This window comes from Rutidosis leptorrhynchoides, chromosome 1, assembly GCF_046630445.1.
Source record: "Rutidosis leptorrhynchoides isolate AG116_Rl617_1_P2 chromosome 1, CSIRO_AGI_Rlap_v1, whole genome shotgun sequence".
NCBI classification, from domain to species: Eukaryota; Viridiplantae; Streptophyta; class Magnoliopsida; order Asterales; family Asteraceae; genus Rutidosis; species Rutidosis leptorrhynchoides.
The window spans coordinates 567,215,841-567,238,132 of record NC_092333.1 but is presented as its reverse complement, the minus strand read 5'-3'; the positions used below and the strand labels follow the sequence as shown (position 1 = coordinate 567,238,132).

General features: G+C 31.7%; 1 protein-coding gene across 1 annotated transcript; it reads right to left on the bottom strand.

Moving 5' to 3' along the window:
• Window positions 1–898, bottom strand: LOC139844747 (protein PLANT CADMIUM RESISTANCE 7-like). Its single transcript, XM_071834976.1, has 4 exons — window positions 781–898; window positions 591–662; window positions 180–395; window positions 1–77 (listed from the first exon to the last, which is right to left on the bottom strand). The coding sequence occupies exons 1-4, from the start codon at window positions 896–898 to the stop codon at window positions 1–3; spliced, it is 483 nt and encodes a 160-aa protein (XP_071691077.1).
• Window positions 899–22,292: the final 21,394 nt, after the last annotated feature.

Here is a 22,292-nt window from a genome sequence, read left to right as displayed (position 1 = left end):
CTAGCGTTTCATTTCTCCGGGATTAATTGGTGGCATCACAACTCCTTGGTTTTGTCTTGATATATTTCCATCCCATCCTAATTATGGAGTAAATAGTAAAAACTCAAATCAGATCTTTGTAATTTTACATAATATATTACAGCCAATGATTGATTTTAATTTCGATAAGATATATTTACCAAGAGACGGGTCAAGCCCACGGTATTGTAGCTCACGATATTCTTGGCAAATAGCGCACATCTCACAAAAACAATGTGTAAGGCAATCGTTGCATGGTTGCTCAGGCAACATGTATTGTTGCCTTAACTTGGAACGTTGCATACATGCATATATGCACTGACATCCGCCGGTGAATAGACAAAGTAGAGAATAAATGGCCCCATGTGCAATGCATGCTGTTTTTATATGCCATATATCAATATAAATATTGATAAATATAAATATATATGAAACGTTAAAGCTAGGATTAATTAATTAATTAATTAATTTGATTTAAAATATATAGCATATATATATTATATGAATTATTTTGCAAGAAAGAAAGTTCTGTGAACAATATCAAACAAATTCGTTCACTAGTAGATACTTACAAGTAGTTCCCTTATCAACAACCTCAGCAATTTGTCCGAATGTAATGCACGGACACCAACATGTCAAACAACCTGTAATTAGTTGAAGAAAAAACACAACTTTTCAGCAAAAAAAGTACTCTAATATTAATTGTTTAACATGTTATTTTTAAATACTAGAATGACGAATCTAGTTAAAATGTGTACTAACAATTATAATAATCATTATCGCAATCAAAAAGACCGGTGGACCATTCGCTCGGGGTGGTAAAGTGATGTGCCGAGTCACCGGTTGCATGTTGTGGCATAGGCTGGCTGGAAGGATACATGGTTGAAAATGAAGATGGTGATGAATGTATTGTTTGGGTTTTGTGAGAATTGGCCTTTTTAAAGGTACAAAGTTGGACAGCTAGTGATGATATGTATATACAGATAACAGATATACTACTAGTCAGACAATGTTAGTCATTATCTTTACACAATTTACACATTAATAATGAATTAGACGAAAGGAAGAATAAATTCATAAAAGCAATTATGGATAAATACGTTGATCTGTTAATCCAGCGTATGCCATTTGATTTGGTTTAGAAATATTATTACGGAGCATAATAATCTATAAAATATAAAATGATTTTGAATTGTATTAAGGGATAATTCTCTGTATCGCCTTTCCATAATGTACCCAAAGGTGTTTAAATAACTGCCCTAGCTAGCATAATTTACGGCAATACAATAGTTTCTAAAATCACATCCATGATACAAGGCTATAGTATGGTTTCTATGTTTGAATGATTGAATAATAAATGTGGTGCAATCGTTGACTACACACTTTTATAAGTGTTCACATATTTTTTTTGTACACACTAGCTTTTAGAAAATTCCATTAATAACTACATTATTTACTAATTAAAATTTTCTTTCTCAAGAATAACTTATTTCTTATCGATTGAAATACAAAGTTAACACTTGATATAAGACATCCCACAATAGAAATGTGGACACTTGTAGTGAGACAGAGGGATATACTTTTTGATGAAAAAATGAGTTTTTGACTGACCTTCATTAATTCAAAAGGTCAAATTTTTGTGTTAAAGTAGTGAATCTTATTCAAAATTGAGTGAGAAAAATAAATTAATATCTTTCTTAAATCGATAAAATTCATTAATTGGTTTGCTTATATCTCACGCCTCCTTTCAAATCCGTCGAATATGTGACAAATGCTTGTAAGCATTACATGTTGGCGCTACGTTAAATCCATCAAACAGTGTCACCATTGGGCTTACTAGGCTCACGGCCGGAATCTCATGTTGTTAGAAACGGTCTAAGTATTACTCCGTATAAGTTGTAAAGTTATACTCCTTTACTCTCATCTCAAACAAATTAGTACTCTTTTTACTATTCAAATATATACATTTTTTTAAAAAATTATATAATTGCAACAAATAACTAATCAATATCTCCAATTATTCAGTTTACCTTCATTTAGTTGAGAGATGATGTAGTTATAAAACACATCAAAAAATTGAATCATTATTATTGTGAAGGATAAAAGTCAAATTTGTCAACATTTTAACAAATACTGACACATTATAAGACACATCAAATTGATAAGAGCACTAGGAGTCGTTCAGTGTTAAATCTCAGTGTTAAATTTAATATTGAATTTAACACTGAGGCCAAAACATGAGAAATAGTTTAGTGTTAAATTTCAGTGTTAAATCAATTATTTATTTATTTTTTCTTTTTTCTTATTGATTATTTAGTTTAGTTATTATTAATTAATTTAAAAAAAATTTATTAATTTTTTAATTTATGTAACTAACTAACATATAAAATGTATAAAATAAATAAGACAATAATTATGTTAGTTTAACAAAAATATATAAACCAAAATTTTAACTCAACTTGTTTAAATAAATCGGCCCATTTTAAAAAAAAAAAATTGGCCACACTTTTTAGCCCAATTTTTTGCCCATGTTTTAACCTAAAATACTCCTATTTTATCATCTTCTTCATTTGACATCCTGCACGCTTCCACATGCAAAAACAAGAACCAAAATAAAAAAATAAGGAAAGAAAATAGAAGGAAAAAATAAAGAAGAAGAAGAAGAAAGAAAAAAAATTAACATTGAGGCTACAACAACCGTCGCCTGGCTAACGGTGACACCCGATGCCGGAGTTACGACGAATTAACGGCGGGCCGGAGTGGGGATTCTCACCATCCCCACCGTTAAATATGTTTAACGTCGAAAAAAAGCTTCGACTCCTGGAGCTCTAATAAAAATAAAGATTAATAATACATAACAAATTAAACAAAGTGTTATAATTCAGTAGGCTTATAACTACCTTTAGTGGTTTGATTCTTGATGTTATAATTCAGTAGGCTTATAACTACCTTTAGTGGTTTGATTCTTGATTAAGAATACTAATAATGAAGTGTAAGAACAAAGATGATAATGGAGAGAAAGAAAGAAACACTTTGTAAGTGTGAGAAATGGTGCAAGTTTAATGCTTGCATTCATGGCTATTTATAGCAAAAATATCACAAGTTTATGTAATACAATAATATTACTTTTGTGTATCAATAATTGACTATCCATTTATATAATATATATTCTATATTATAACACTCCCCCTTGGATAGCAATTTTGTTTGTTGAAGATCAACTGTAAGTTACTGCCTCGTTAAAAACCTTGCCATAGGAAACCCAGTGGGAAAAAAACTTTAGCTAAGGGAAAAAGAGTGCAGCATGGACTTGACTCCCCCTTCAAGTAGACATCGCTTCAGCCGTTACATCTTTTGAACATGTCTCATGCCAATGTTATGAACGTGTGTTCTGAAAATAGCAGTTGGAAGTACTTTCGTGAAAAGATCAGCAGAGTTTTTGCTGGATTGAACATATCTCATTTCAATCTGGTTGTTCTTAATGAGATTTTGAGTGTATGAGAAGAATCTAGGAGGTATGTGTTTTGTTCGGTCACTTTTGATATACCCTTCTTTCATCTGTGCTATGAAAGCTGCATCATCTTCATATATAGTTGTTGGACTTTTATCGCGTTCTAGTCCACAAGAATCAGTAATGAGTTGTGTCATTGATCTCAACCAAAAACATTCCCGAGTATCTTCATGTAATGCAATCACTTCGGCATGATTTGATGATGTAGCAACAAGTGTTTGTTTTTTAGAACGCCATGATATTGCAGTACCTCCATTTAGGAATACATATCCAGTTTAAGATTTAGCTTTATGTGGATCCGATAAATAACCTGCATCTGCATAACCAACCAAATCTTGTTTTGATTCGTTAGAGTAAAATAATCCTAAATCAGTAGTTCCTCGAAGGTATCGAAATATGTGTTTGATCTTATTCCAGTGTCTTTTGGTAGGAGCAGAGCTGAACCTTGCCAACAAATTAACTGCAAAAGAAATGTCAGGTCTTGTACAATTTGTAAGATACATAAGAGCTCCAATTGCACTAAGATATGGTACTTCTGGTCCAAGAATATCTTCATGATCTTCACATGGACGAAATGGATCAGCTTCAACATTGAGTGATCTAACAACCATAGGAGTACTTAATGGTTTTGCCTTGTTCATATTGAAACGTTTCAAAATCTTTTCAGTATATGTTGTTTGATGTACAAGTAAACCATTAGACATATGATCAATTTGTAAACCAAGGCAATACTTGGTTTTTCCTAGATCTTTCATTTCAAATTCTTTCTTTAGAAGTTGAATGGCTTCATGGATCTCTTTATTTGTACCTATGATGTTAAGATCATCAACATAAACAGCTATGATCACATATCCGGATGTTGTTTTCTTAATGAAAACACAAGGGCAAGTAAGGTTATTTGTATACCCTTTGCTTATCAAGTAATCACTTAATCGGTTATACCACATACGTCCCGATTGTTTTAACCCATATAAAGATCTTTGTAATTTAATCGAATACATTTCTTTGGGTTATGCATTTGATGCTTCTGGTACCTTAAATCCTTCAGGTATCTTCATATATATATATCACTATCAAGTGATCCATATAGATAAGCAGTCACAACATCCATGAGATGCATTTCTAAATTTTTAGAAATTGCCAGGCTGATTAAGTATATAAAAGTAATTGCATACATAACAGGGGAATAAGTTTCTTCATAATCAATTCCTGGTCTTTGAGAAAAACCTTGAGCTACAATTCTAGCTTTATACCTTGTAACTTCATTTTTCTCATTTCTTTTTCGGACAAAAATCCATCTGTATCCTACAGGTTTCACATCTTTAGGAGTGAGAATGATAGATCCGAAAACTTTTCTTTTATTGAGTGATTCTAATTCAGCTTGTATTGCTTCTTTCCATTGAGCCCAATCATGTCTATTTTGACATTCAACCATAGATGTTGGTTCTGGATCATCATCATTATTCATGATGTCATATGCAACATTAAATGAAAATTTCTCATCAAGATTTTTCATTTCATTTTGGTTCCATAATATTTTTGAATATGCATAATTGATTGCAATTTCTGTATTGACATCATCAATCTCCTCTGCAGTAGGAGTACTGATTTGTGGTTCTTCTTGAACACTTTCTTTTACCTAATTATCAACTGATTTTCTTTTTCGAGGATTTTTATCCTTTGAACCAATTGGTCTTCCACGTTTCTGACGTGGCAAAGATTCATGAGTGACGTTATTTCCAGCTTTTGGAATTTCAATTCGAGCTGGAGTATTCACTGCTGGTATATATGATTTTGTCACCATTTTTGTATCTGTAAATGCATCAGGCAATTGATTTGCATGTTCTTGTATATGCATTATCTTTTAAACTTCTGTCTCACATTCTTTTGTGCGAGGATCAAGATACTTTAATTGAGGTTCACACCATGAAACATCATTTTCTTTATTTTTCATTTCTCCCCCTAATCTAGGAAACAATGTTTCATTAAAATGACAATCAGCAAAACGTGCTGTAAAAACATCACCTGTCATAGGTTCAATATACCTTATGATTGAAGATGTTTCATATCCAACATATATTCCCAACCTTCTTTGAGGTCCCATTTTTGTACGTTGTGGTGGCGCAATTGGAACATATACTGCACAACCAAATGTTCTAAGGTGGGAAATATTTGGCTCTTGACCAAAAACAAGTTGTATGGGGGAATATTTATGACTTGTACTCGGTCTGATGCGAATCAATGCAGCAGCATATAAAATTGCATGACCCCATATAGATACAGGGAGTTTTGTTCTCATTATCAATAGTCTAGCGATTAACTGTAAACGTTTAATCAGTGACTCGGCTAAACCATTTTGTGTATGCACATGAGCAATAGAATGTTCAACAACAATCCCTATAGACATGCAATAGTCATTAAATGCTTGAGATGTAAATTCACCAGCATTATCAAGTCTCACCCTTTTAATGGTGTAATCAGGAAAATGTGCTCTCAATTTAATAATTTGTGCAAGAAATTTTGCAAATACCACATTACGACTTGATAACAGACAAACATGAGACCCTCTGCTAGATGCGTCTATTAGAACCATGAAATATCTAAATGGTCCACATGGTGGATGAATTGGTCCACATATATCACCTTGAATTCTTTCAAGAAACACTGGTGATTCTTTCTCAACCTTAAGTGGTGAGGGTCTAGTTATCAATTTTCCAAGAGAGCAAGATGTACATGGAACCATTGTATCATGATGGATTTTTCTATCCTTTAGTGGATGTCCATGAGTACATTCAATAATCCTTTTCATTATTGTTGATCCTAGATGGCCTAATCTGTTATGCCATAAACTGAATACACCAGGATCAATATATTTTTCATTAACTATCATATGTGTTTCTGGTACATTTATATGTGTATAATGTAATCCAGAACTAAGTCTTGGTAGTTTTTCAACCACATGACTCTTGTCAGTGATACTTAAATATTTCTCATTTTCTGTTGTCACTGACTGATAATCATACCCATTAAGGTATATGTCGGAGAAACTTAATAAATTTCTGCTTGACTTGGGAGAAAATAAGGCATCATTTATTAAAAAGTTTGTACCATTTGGTAGTATGAAATTTGCCTTTCCTATCCCTTTTATCAAGTTAGCAGGTCCCGATATTGTATGTATAGTTCCTTCCGTTGGTTTTAGATCAATAAAATATTTCTCGGATTTAAGTATAGTGTGTGTAGTTCCACTGTCTGGTATACAGAGATCTCCACCACTTGATTGATGTTGTATTCCAGCAAAATTCATATTGAACTTCATATATAAGAAATAAATAGTGAGTACATTAATATTACACAATATTTTACACACAAATAGATAGTACTGAAACATTTAGCAAACATAATGACAAAGACAGACGATATTAAATCGTTTATTTTTTGAAAGACACACAACAATTTAAACATTCAAGAAATCTTCATATAAATCAGATGGTTTCTCAGTGACTGTTGGATCGAGGTTATCCACAAAGTTTACTTCCTTTTCTTTATCTTTCAGCGAATCCTGATACATCTTAACAAGATGTTTAGATGTTCGGCAAGTATTAGCCCAGTGGCCCATTCTACCACATCTGTAGCAAGATTCTTCGGAATTTTTAGAAGAATTTTATTCAACATCTTGTTTAGTGGGCTTGTTTTGTGGTTGATATTTATATTTTCGTGGATTATTATTTCTTTGACCACCACGGCCACGACCACGACCACATCCACGCCCATTACCATTACCATAAGGATAGTTTCTACCATAGTTATGCCTTTTGGCATGATGATGGTGATGGTTATTATAACCACGACCTTGCCCGTGTCCTTGTCCATGTTTATAATTATTTGCAGTATTTGCTTCAGGGATTGCAAGTGTACCAGTAGGACGGGATTGCTGATTTTTCATTAATAGCTCATCATTTTGCTCTGCAATTAAGAGATATGAATTAAGTTCAGGATATGTTTTGAACTTTAGCATTCTCAAATTTCTTTGCACTGTGATGTTTGCAGCATTCATTGTGGAGAAAGTTTTCTCCATAATGTCTGCATCACTTATTTCATGCCCACGGAATTTAAGTTGTGAACATGTATTATACAGAGCTGAGCTGTATTCATTTACTTTCTTAAAGTCTTGGAACCTTAATGTTCTCCATTGTTCCATAGCAGCTGGAAGTAAAATTTCTCTTTGATTATTGAATCTGCTTTTGAGACCTTCCCATAAAACAGGGGGATCTTCTACAGTCACATAATTATTTTGTAAGCATTCATCAATATGTTGATGAATAAAGCAACATGCCATTGCTTGTTCTTTTTCAGAACAAGTGTTATTTTCATTTATGGTTTCAAGAATGCCCATTGATTTAAGATGCATTTTTACTTTTATAACCCATGGCACGTAGTTGTTTCCAGTTGATTCTAAAGGAGTAAATTTAAGCTTTTCCAGATTCGACATTTTCTATTATCAAAAATTAAAACAAACAACATGATAAATTAGAGTCAATTTATATTCATAAGTATATAAACACTAAACATAAATTTAAGATAACATAATGATAAGTAGGCGACAGTGTCGACCATGTGTAAGCAATCATAAATAAATGTTATATAACAGAAATATAAATATTAGTAAACATAAATGATAATTAGGCGACAGTGTCGACCATATATTTTTCAGGTGGTATAACCGACCATATATCATTTAGGTGGCAGAGCCAATCATATTTAGTATTAAGATTATCGTGCTGATAACATGTTATAATTCAGTAGGCTTATAACTACCTTTAGTGGTTTGATTCTTGATGTTATAATTCAGTAGGATTATAACTACCTTTAGTGGTTTGATTCTTGATTAAGAATACTAATAATGAAGTGTAAGAACAAAGATGATAATGGAGAGAAAGAAAGAAACACTTTGTAAGTGTGAGAAATGGTGCAAGTTTAATGCTTGCATTCATGGCTATTTATAGCAAAAATATCACAAGTTTATGTAATACAATAATATTACTTTTGTGTATCAATAATTGACTATCCATTTATATAATATATATTCTATATTATAACACAAAGGACCACATTGATGAGCTAAAAAGGAAACTGCAATGCAAAGGGGAAAATTCCATAAAAAATATCTTAAAAGACAAAGTAAAAAATAAATGTCAAATGTGTAACTACAAAAAATAGGAGACAACATTGTTACAATACACGGTCGTTGACCTTTGTTATATAGTATATGTTCTGTTAAATAATTTAATTTGATTAAACAGTTTATCAAAACGTAAAAAGAATAAATGTTAGGTAAAAATGTGAAAGAGAAAAAAATTAACTTATTAAAAAAATCATGTTAAAAAAACACCTAGTAGTAAGGATAAAACAAAACAAAAAATAAAGAAGAAAAAGAAAATCAAACCATATTCAAGAAAAAGTGATAAAAAAACCCTTGGAATGTCTTGAGCCAAATTAGCAATTTTATTTATTATAAAAACCTCATTGCCTCCTCCTTCGATTTTGTAACAACCCCAATTTCCATTTACCAAAAACGAAGCACATTTTTTTTTATAAGTTAACTCCCATTAAACATCCACTTTACATAAACCATTCCAAATAGTTTTAACCAATACTTAATACCATAACGGCACGTTTAACAATTTATAACGACCCTTGGTACACAAATGACACATTACAACAGCATTTATAATAATAAACCAATCACACAAACACGGGTTAATACTCAATAACTCAACCCGATACCAAGAGCATAATCCCGAGGACTATTAAATCCCCAATCCGCGTCCAATTATCCAAAAGCTACCCCATCGTGCCCAAGCGCCCCTACGCGTCTAGTCTAACAACTAGTTAGCTTCACAATCACAATACCTATAAAAGGGTAAATGTAACGATCCGGCTTTTTCGACTTGCTTTTGTGCTTTGTGCTTTCACGAAACTGCGTATATGTGCGTACTGAGCTAGTTTATGCTCTGGGATCTTATTTAATGATTAATTACTTTCATTAATATCTTACAACATGCTACTAAGTGTGTAATCACTTAACTTGATCCCCGAAAGCTTTTATGACCGTTGGTGTCACTTGACGTTTGAAACGAGCTATGTACTTGGTACACGATTAACTTTGGTCATAATCGGAATATTATGACTATGTAATACTAATTGTTATTTTTTGTAATAACAATTACTTGGGGTTTTGGATGCTTAATTACGCTTAGTAATTTACTAGAGCACACTAGTTAGTCTTGTTGGACTTTCTACCTTGTTGGACTTTAGCCCACCCTACACTAGCTAGTAGACTATTTAATTAGCCCAATTTAAATAAGTTAGTAACCCATATTAATGAAAGACAAATGCCCATTTATTAGAGGGAACATACTAGCATTTTTGTTAAGCATTATCCTTAATGTTGCATGGGATCCTAACATAAGCACCAACTTTAGACAACCATTAACCAAAAAGAAAAAATGTGTCCCCCTTGTCCCCCACCATAACCCACGGCCTAAACACCCCTCCCACCTCCTCACCACCTATAAATACAAGTCTTATTTCACTCATTTCACACTTGATCTCATTTGCAATTTACACACACTTACTCTCTAATTCTCTCTAGTCTTTCTCACTCTAAAAAGTGTAAGTTTTTGATTTTTTTCTTCTTCTTCTTCTTCCCTTCATCTACACGACATCATCATCATCATTTTATGGATCTAGCTTTTAGCTTTTGATCTTGTTATATCTTAAAGATTCAAACTTGGGTTTGAATCCTTCAAGAACATGGAAGATTCAAGCTTTCTAGCTTTGAATCTTCACTTATTTTGTAGATCTAAATCTTTTTAGCTTTAATCTTGTTATTTTGTTATAGAGATTCAAACTTGTGTTTGTAATCTTCATGTATCTTAAAGATCCAAGCTTTATGCTTCAAGGTCTTCAAGAACACTAAAGATCCAAGCTTTTTAGCTTTGGGTTTCATTATTATGTTAAAGATATTAGCTTTTTAGCTTATGGTCTCATTATTTTCATTATTTTGTTAAAGATCTTAGCTTTCTAGCTTATGGTCTCATTAATCTTGTAAAGATCCAAGCTTTCTAGCTTAGGGTTTTCTTAATACTTGAGATCTAAGTTATTATTGTAGATCTCACTTACTTGGAACCTTTTTGTGTTTGTTGTGATGATAAAGATCAAGTTTTCATCATCACATATGATATAGATGCATGAACTTGTGTAAAATGGACAAAGGTTGAAGCTTTATTGGATTTATGCAATAAAGAGGCAATCTTGATGTTCAAAACTTGTAGAATGATAGATTTTACTCTTATATGTGTGTTGATGGTTGAAACTTGGTCAAATTGATGCTAAAACATCAAAGAGTTGTACACTTGAAGCTTACAAGCATCAAGGATGAGAACCGTGATGAGCATCAAGCACCAAGAACCTCACCGGAGCACTTGTTTGCTGTTTTTCGGGGTCTGATCAGACTCCTGGGCTTCTGAAAAATTAATTTTCAGATAGTTCATTTCTAGTATATGACTTTTCATTTAGACCTCGGCTTAATCCGATATACGGTTTAGGATTTATGGCCTTCCGAAAGTCACTACGCCCTTATAATGTTGTGCTGAAATCTCTGACCTACTCGCACTAAAACTGTCGCCACGGTCAAACGAAGACGAGTTAGATTCTAATAATTGGTCGGAGGTTAGAGGACTCACATACGGAGCCATAGCCACTGACTACATGTCTTTTCGATTTGTATAGGGGTCGTAACAGCTGTCCGAAGTCAGCCTTTTGTTTCGATCTCTATTCTTGTTAAACTTACCTTAGTGTTGATGAATGATGATGATAATGATGATGTCGATGATGACACTTAAACTTAATTTATTCACTTTTAACCTTTTGGGACAACATACTGACCTAGTGACCTTTGACTTAGGTTGACGACCTTTCAGACCGACTTACTACCTGCATACGTTTCGTAACGACTTTTACTGCTTATTCACTGTGAGTTATAGCTTCCCTTTTTACTTATACTATTGGAACTGAGAATACATGCACTTTTTATGTTTTACTTACTTGACACGAGTACTTAAACTTTATATATGTGTGGGTTATATAACGGCATAAACATTCCCCTTAGCACGGTAACGTTTAATCATTGGTTTTTGAACACGTGAACGCGAATAATAGATATGGATCCATAGGGTTTGACATCCCCACTCGGGCTAGTCGCGCTAGCATTTAATGGGTGTTTGATACTTTGAGGACATACGCACTCGCCAAGTGTACTTTTAGGGGGTATTACTATTACGTTAAGTTAGTTACCGGGTGCCCACGGTTAAGCATATACTTTTCATACTGATTTAAACTGCTGGTTGAAGCACTGAAATCTCGTGGTCTAAATTACTTTACTGATTACAAAATATAGCTCACCAACATTCGTGTTGACTTTTAAAGCGTGTATTTCCCAGGTGCTTAGACGTTGTTGCTTCCGCTGTTAGACTTGCTGTCTTGGTGTTATAGACTTGCTGTTATGGACCTGCTGTGTTAGATTTCCGCTGCATTACTTAGAGATGTCTCAATCATGAAACTTTTATCTTGCATTCGTAACTTATGTTATTTTCAAATAATGGCTTTGTAACGACCTTTGGGTCACATACTTATGTTAACGCTTCTAGTAAGCATGTTATCTTTTGTAAACGCTATCTTTTTATGAATGCAAAACTGGTTTTCAAACAGCATGTAGTGTTTGATCGTATAAAGATCCTGTTGTTGACGAATCGTACACGATGGTTTTGTACGGGGCGTCACATTTGGTATCAGAGCATTGGTTGTAGGGAATTAGGTTGCATTAGTGCGTCTTGACCGAGTCGAGTAGGATTCACTAATAGGACTAATCTACAACTTGCTCATTTACTTGTTTCTGCGGAACCTGCTGCATGCTACTGTGTTATATTACTGCACGTTACTGCTTACTACTACTGCATGCCACTGCTTACTTCTACTGCTATATGAACTTACTGCATGCTACCGTTTCCTTTTACTGCTATGTAAACTCGTTGTATGCTTTTGCTTATTCTCGCTACTGCATGCTACTATATGCTTTTAGCATGTTACTTCGATATGATACTGTTACTATTGCCATGCTACGTACTGCTATAGACGATCTAGGCTGCTATAGTTGTTATGCCTGATTACGCTCTTGCTACATGTTTGCTATTCGCTGTACCGACTTGGAGAACTTATTCTTCCCAGTTCAGATGTTTTTCTGAACTACTTTCCCACTCGTCTAACCCTAAGAACTAATAATGTAATCCACCTGTTACTACTGATCCACCGTTCCAGAGATCGAAACATTACATCACGCAATCTAGAAGGAGTACCCCTCGGATTACACGCCCGTTAAAGTTAATCCTCGGAGGAGGAAATATGCGAGGACTTGTCGGAGTAACCGCACCCCGAGCTCACCCTAATTAGCCATGTACGACGTATGAACATTAGAAGGTTGTTCAGTTTCCGCAAGCTGACTTTATCTCGTACGCTTTCATGACCGTCACTTATCTCTTTCATTCTTCACCACTACTCGACAATCTAACGACACTTCTGGACTTAGGTCCCTAACACTCTTAGGCATTGGAGAAGTTAGGAGGACATCTCCTTTCACAAGGTCAGAGTGCCTTCCACTGATGCCCAGCCATACCCAAAGACTTAGGAGTCGCCTCAAGAACATATCGTATTACTACTTGTTACACGTACAACTCGACACGAGACCCAGATTGAATTTCTAAAAAGGAACCTAACGACATTACCCAAACCCGAACATTTTGAAGAAATTTCGGGACATTTAGGCATTGACGCATGACCTACGGAACCTACGTACCCACACCGAGAAACCGTGAGATTAATTTCGTAGATTTTGTTTTGAGATAGCATAGATAAAGCACCGTTAGATGAAATTGAGTAGAACTTGGAGTGATCACGTTACATTGACCATATGGAGTGATATTGGAGTGAACGTACGATTTAGTACAATATAATGAGCCAGGCCAGCGTGATTATATTGAAGTAAATCATGCAGAAGTCCCAATGCTACTATATAAGGAATATGAAGTGATTCAAAGGAAATTTTGGTAGGAATCACTTGAGTATACGCATTATGGTCTGTTAGAGGAACCACTTAGCCTAGATACTATACAAGAAGGGCCTAGATTGCAGAATTGATAACCCGAAAATCTGTTATAGATATAGACATCCAGGACACTTAAGGAAAAAGTTCCCAATTAGGAAAAACTTTGGACTTACTTGCGGTAGAGCAATCGTTATGGAGACTCGCATGGATCCTGATATAGTTAGGGGACGATTCATCACAACATTTTATTTTCTCAAGGTTGTTTATTACTAGAGTGATAGAAACCTTATATCTAAGGACCTTAGTGTCATGAATAATAAGCCATCAACAACCATGAGGGTTAAGTATTCTATAGGACAAGCAAATGGTAAGCTGGCAGAGATAGAGGAATAATTTAAGGTATTACCTTAAAATTAACAAGTGGGTCATTTGGAGATGACCTCATGTCAACAAAACTTGGAAGTTTTAAAGTAGTGGTTGGAAAGGATTAGTTACCTACGCAAAAGCTGATGTTATTTGAGAAGTTTGATAGAATTTTCCACGGTAGTATAATAAGATTTAGTTGGAATGAACCTTAAGATTAACCTAACACCCATCAATTTGAGAAGCTTGATGTAATAGTTGGAATGGACTTTAGGATTAACCTAATACTCATCAAGTTAGGAAGCTTTGATGAAATAGTTGGAACGGATTGGCTTTCAAGGATGAAAGTGAAAGTTATTTATAGTGAGAAGATTATTCATATACATCGCGAGAATGGAGAACCATTAATAGTTTACGAGGAGAGAAGTAGCCGAAGCTAAACCTTATTAGTTGCATGAAGGCACAAAAGGTCAAAGCCAAATACCAAAAGCCATCTGGGTTACTTCAACAGCCCGAAATCCCACAATGGAAATAGGAATGAATAACAATGGATTTCATCACGAACTACCGAAAACGGTAGGCGGTTAGGACACTATCTAGGTTATTATTGACCATCTCACCAAATCTGCTTACTTTCTAACCATGAAAGGAACCGATACAATGGATAAACTTGCACAACGATACATAAAGGAAATTGTATCCCGTCACTTCAGCGATTCAAATTCTATATTAAGGACTACCCAAGAATCTTATTTGATACTCATACTTACGCGACTCTGAATCCTAACTTATTCCGAGAGATTTCTAATTTGATGATAATCACACCATCATCCTTCTTACTTCGATATTAGTCATACCAATTTGAAATTTTCCAAAATCAATGGGTAGTTAATTCTCATCCTCATACTCACCCTTTCGTATCTCACTTATAAGCAACAACTTTACACTTAAGTATTTTTGGTCGAAGGACTTATGCCCTACTAATAGTCATCAACCACATTTAAATTCAACAGTTTTCATTACCTCGTAACATTTTTGCTCACATATCACCCGAAAAATTTCAAAAATCTTTTACTCATGAATCTTTTCCCAACTTGTAACCTCCGAAATATGAAAATTTTGTTTGCCAAAAATTTACTGTACGATCCTCTCAAAGCTTTATAAAAGTAAATTCATTTTATTTGCCATTCGTACAAATTTTAAAATCGTATATGCTATATAAAATAAAGCAAATGATTACTTATTTTTGACAAATACATATGAAATTTTACTTTCACTTTTACAAACCAAATCTTTTTTTCAAAAGATATTTTACTTTAAATGGTACGTATTGTACATAACTCTAGTTTACTAAGAACTTCGTTTCTTTTCTTACATTGTCACCTTAAACAATTTCTATAAAATTTTCGTTGCTTATTCGTATCCAAATCATCATGAAGACTTGACCGTCAAAATCGAGAGATTCATGCGTGTGTGTATGTGTTGAAGGCACTACCGCCACGTCATGCAGAGCCATCGGGCATCCACTAACACTTAAACCATTCAAAATTATTGCATTACCCCAAGGATCTTATTCGCCACACCTGTTGGAACGATGCTCTTTCTTACATAACTCTAAGTCCTGACTTATTCCAGGGGATTCTCATTTAGTGATACTAACACCATCAGTATTCCAACTTTAGTATTAATCATAACCTGTTTGACATTTTTCAAAGTCAAGAAGCGATTAACTTCTCATCCTCATGCTCTATCATTCATACCTCACTTTTTAGCAATGGCTTCACACGTGTATAATGGCCCGTCCTAATCCATCTGGATGAATACATTACATTTGGTTACATTGCGAGGTACTTGACCTCTATATGATACATTTTACAACATTGCATTCGTTTTTAAAAGACAAACTTTCATTACATCGAAAGTTGACGACATGCCTAACATTTCATAATATATCCAACTATAATTGACTTAGTAATAATCTTGATGAACTCGACGACTCGAATGCAACGTCTTTTGAAATATGTCATGAATGACTCCAAGTAATATATCTAAAATGAGCAAATTCACAGCGGAAGATTTCTTTCAAACCTGAGAATAAACATGATTTCAAGTGTCAACCAAAAGGTTGGTGAGTTCATTAGTTTATCATAACAATCATTTCCATTAATTTAATAGACCACAAGATTTTCATTTCATTTTTAATAACATCATCTCATATCAGGCATTTCGCAAACTGCATAGAGATAAAAATCATTCATATGGTGAACGCTTGATAATCGAACTAACAGGATGCATATAGAATATACCCATCATTCCGGGACTCTCATTGGACATGATAATCGAAGTACTAAAGCATTCATAACCCGAATGGGACGTGTCAAGGTCCATAGATCTATCTTTAGGATTCGCGTCAATTAGGGGCCATTTCCCTAATTCTTAGGCTACCAAGCTAAAAATGGGCATATTCAATTTCGATAATCCAACCATAGAACGTAATTTCGATTACTTGTGTCTATTTCGTAAAGCATTTATAAAATCCGCACATGTATTCTCAGTCCCAAAAATATATATTGCAAAAGCATTTAAAAGGGAGTAAACGAAACTCACAATATTGTATTTTGTAGTAAAAAAACATATGACGAAACTGAACAATGCAGGGTTGGCCTCAGATTCACGAACATATACCATTCATATATATATATATATATATATATATATATATATATATATATATATATATATATATATATATATATATATATATATTAAAAGATATAATCGTAACTGAACAATTTATTTATTATATCTTTAATTTGTATATTTAATTTGAGTATATATTTAAAATGGTTAATCTTCATATAGTTATATTAATATATCCATATTTACATACGTACTTGTTTAAATGTTATATTTAAAAATCGATAGTTTTATTACTTGTATGTATTTATGTAACTAATATTAATAGGTTTGATATATATATATTTATATGAAATTCTAATATAATTTTAGTATATATAATAAGTATATTTTATATACAAAATATTTATCTGTTTTAAAAAGGTAGTTTTTGATATTAATAATGATAATATTAATAATCCTATTACTTCATAATAACACTTATTTTGAATATAATAATTATAACAATCTTATTATTATTGGTAATCTTAATAAAATACTTTTGTTAATAATAATCATAATTGTAACTAGGGTTATGATAATATTAATGGGTAACTAATACTTGTATTAGTAATAATAATAATACTAATAACTAATGTTCGTAATACTTAATAATAATAATACTAATAATAATTATAATTCTAATACCTAATGATAATAATAATAATAATAATAATAATAATAATAATAATAATAATAATAATAATAATAATAATAATAATAATAATAATAATAATAATAATAATAATAATAATAATAATAATAATAATAATAACCTTTAATGATAATAATAATAACATTAGTAATACTTATAATTCTTATAACTATGATATTAATAATAATAATTACAATAATACTAATAATAACAATAATAATAATAATCATAGTAATAACAATAATAATAATAATAATAATAAAAATAATAATAATAATAATAATAATAATAATAATAATAATAATAATAATAATAATAATAACAATAATTATAATAATTATAATAATTATAATAATTATAATAATAATAATAATAATAATAATTATAATTATAAAAAAAAGAAATCTACCTTTAAAGCCCTTTTAAAAAAAGTGCCCATAGCCGGGCTCGAACCCGCGAACTCCCGAATAACCACACACACCACTAACCATCCCTCTGTTTCACCTTTTCTGATTTATTACCAACCCATTTTTATATAAACCGTATATTCTGCTTCATAATTCCTTCTTCCTCTACTTAACTGTAATCGACCAGGGAATAGTCCCACTTCAAATTAAGGTTTGATTTATCTTATATAATCCTAATTAGAAACTAATTGTAATTGTGATTTTAATTAATGACTACTAAAGGAAAAAGAAAAAAAATTACAAAAAAAAAATAAAAAATATCCTGTTGCCGACGGTTAGAAAGAAAAAAAATTTAATTATTTCTCGTTTGATACGTTTTGAGACATTGTTATCTACAGAAAATATCTTTCAAAGGATCATTAGAATACACTTGTATCCTCAGTTGAACCTAAATCATAACAGATTGCACCAATTTGATCGAAGAACATTATTTGACTTTTTATTTTAAAGAACTTTGACCCGTAAATTCTCACTCAATTTAAAGAATTGGAACCTCTAATTTTGAAGAAAGATCGTTTATAGTAATCCTAACACAACTACATTTATAGATTTTTAAATGAAATTCAGATTCGAGTTTTTGCTTTTTCAAAATTCAAGAACATGAACTAAAAATTAAATATCGAATTCAAGGCTGTTTTGGACAAAAATTATAACATGAATTATGTGTTAAATCATTCCTAGAAACTTTAGGATTCGACAATTTAACCTGAAACATCAAAACCACCTCGAATTTCTTAATGAACAATTTTTGTTGACTTTTTAAAGTATAACTTTGACTCCAAAATTAAAATTTAATAGAAAGATTTGAGGATTGAAAACTTACAGATAGTTTAAATGGACAATTCCTAACACTGCTGCATTAATGGATTTTGAGGATTCGTTCGAATTTGAGTTATGGTAAAAAATGTATCAAGAACAGGGAACGGTTTTTGGACTTCATTATATTTTTCTGCTTTTGTTTTACAACTAGTAGTAGAGCCCTCGCTTCGCACCGGGGGCTTCGTTTTGAATGCGAGTTAAAAAAAAAAGTCTTGATCTATTTTGTAAAAAAAAAAAAATCGACATCTAACATTGAAGGGTTGTTCCTTTTGTGAAAGTTGCTTCTTTTAGCGTTAATATTAGTTGATCTATTTTGTAAAAAAGAATGTTTTTCGACATTTTTTGGTAGCATTGAAGGGTTTTTCCTTTTAAGAAAGTTGCTTCTTTTATCGTTGGAAACAAAAAAAATAGCACCGTAGTGGCTATGTGGGTCCTACTGTTTGAGCACAGTGTACAAGTCGGTAAAGCGTGGTGGGTGTTATTATTCAGTATTTTTGATGTTAGTCTAATAATTTTGAATATAGGTATAAAGTGGGGGGTTTGATTTGTATTTTAATAGAAGTTAGGGGGTTTGATTTGTGAAAAGTAAAAAACTAAATAGTACTATTCATAACAAGTAAGACAAATTTTGTCTATTAGTTATATTGGTAATATGCAGCAAGGAGTGAATCATATAGTGAGATTGAGTGATTAATGTTTGTCTGTAATGCCCATGAAGTCGACAGATTCCTGATCAAAGGAAGAAAAAGCAGAAAAAAATAAAATGGTAGGAATATAGATATAATCACGGGTATATATTTTCTTTATATTGTATATTTAATTTAATATTAAAAATTGATAATTATAATTATGTTAATAATAATACTAATAATATTCATAATAATATTAACAATAATAACAATAATAACAATAATAATAATAATAATGATAACAAAAAATAATATATCACAATAATAATAATATTAATGAAAATTATAATAATAATATTATTATTGATAATAATAATACTAATACTAATTATATTAATATTAACAATGATAATAATAATGTTAATAATAATATTGATATACATCAAATTTTATATCAATATAAAATAATGAATTTAAAAAATGTTAATGTTGATATTAATATTGAAAGTGATAATAATATTACTATAGTAGCTATATTTTAATTTATAATCAAATTTAATATCTTAATTTTATTTATTATTAATTATGTAATATAATATATTACATAGTAACATATATTGAATATTTTATATTTACACATTTTATATATCATTATATGATTGTGTTTGCGTATTAGTTACATCATATATTATATATGTAATATGAATATATTAGTAATGTTTTATATATATTTAAGTATTATATATTTATTTATTTTATTATTTCATAATAGAAATAGATATTGTAAATTTCAACAGATAATATTTATATCTTTTACTTATATATATTACAATATACATCTAATAGTAATTATGTGTAGTAATATATATATTTATATATAGATTTATTTTAATAACAACTTTCTTTTCTTGTATATTATTTTACATATACAATTCTAATTATTCAATTACAGTTTATTATTTCTAATACTTACATTTATAATATATATATATATATATATATATATATATATATATATATATATATATATATATATATATATATATATATACATATCTATTTACAAACAATTGTTCGTGAATCGTCGGGAGTAGCCAAAGGTCAAATGAATCCTTGTAAACAGTTCAGAAATTTTGTGACTCAACATTATCGACTTTGCTTATCGTGTCAGAAATATTAAATTACAAATAGATTTTGGTTCAAAATAAGTCGAAATTTTTCGGGTCACTACAACGTGAACATTTTTTGCCCAAAGAATTATGTTCTGATAATTATCAAAACTATATTTAATTCATTAGTTTTCATTACTTAGTAACATGTCACTCGAAAATTCAAGAATTTTTCACTCGATCTTTTTCAACTCGTAACCTCTGAAATACGAAAAACTATGCTTATCAAAAATTTTACACGTTGTTTATTTGTGCGGTATTCACGAGATTTATGGACAAATGAAAATAATAAAATTTTTCTGTCACTTATGCGATTTATAAAATCATATATGTATGTATATAATTAAGTTAACAAGTTTACCTTTACTTATTATGGTTGGTACATACTAAGTGATACCTTCAAATTCTTTAAAAATCGCTCCTTTGATGAGTTGTTTAACTTAAGACAAATGGTTTTGTGCAAAATAGTACACGTTGTACATACTTCTAAAATTACTAAAAACTTCGTTCCGTTTATGTTGACTCATCAAAAGTTTAAAGGTTTTTCAAAACTTTCTTGGTTGATTTTACTAAAGGTTTTCGTATTAAACTACACCATGTATGGATCACACTTCTTCTCGCCCTCCGTTAGGGATGAAGCTTACTATTAAGATCTTTGTTAAAAACTCTTGAGCCACTTTGGATGGCAGTTTTATAAAACTTGTTAAGAAGTCTTTACGCTCATGAAATGTTCCCCTTAAGGTTAGACCTGGCAAAAACGTGGGCCGATAAATCAGTTTTCCGAGATACACTCAATGGTCACCTCATTGTAGGAAAGGCACTAGGCGGGTTTCTACTCTAAATATTTCACGGCTAATCGCAACACTCTCGTAAACATCACCTCTATGAATCAGTATGTTCAGATACAAGAATCATTTTTGAAATTCTTTTCACTTGGAGAAAACCATTCTTTAGGACCAAGAGTTCACGTATCTTCTCATCCGCGCATCCCCTTAAGTATAAGGATAAATTCAGAACGAACCGCTCGAAGAGTTCACTCTCGTTCAAAGATCACACTTTTCGTGCGATTTTCTTTCGGAAATGTAATATAAGATACTTTGAGAATCTATGAACCTTGTTATCCTCTTGGAAGGGGACTGCTTAAAACATTTACGACACTGATGTGGATACTATACATATTTCTTCCTTCGTTGATTACAACTATATGTTGTTCTAGTTAATGTTAACCCTAACTTCAACATGTAACTGAAAGGATAAAGTTACGTTATGGAACTGTGCTTCCATTCCATCCAAGGATAAGTTCACATGCAGAATGTTAAACTGGGTGATATCCTTCATTGTTCGTTCAGACCGTCTTGAAGACGCTATAAATAGTTATGGCTTGCATTGCATGTAAGTCTGATTAGTCACTTTCAACTAAAAATTTCAATTCATTTATTCAAATGAAACGTTTCTTAAATATCGAGTTCTTTATGCCTATGGTCTCCATCCGAAATCAAGGGATTAGTAAAATCCATGGCTAACACTATCCAGACATCAAATCTCATGGTCATGATCACCATGTTTTCCATACTACCTGTCAGCTTTGTATTGCGACATAAGCGCTCAATGTTTTAGATGAGTTTGGTAACATTCATGATGCATTTCATGCACCCAGCTTACTGAAGATGCTTGTAAGGCTAAAAACATCATCTTTCCTTTTATGGGTGTATATTCAGATGACATACTCATGTTAACTAGAAACGGAATCAGTTTGTTGATCTCTTAGGACAAGAGACTTAATTAACGGCACATACCTATTCTTACGCCCAAGTACCTTTCAAGGT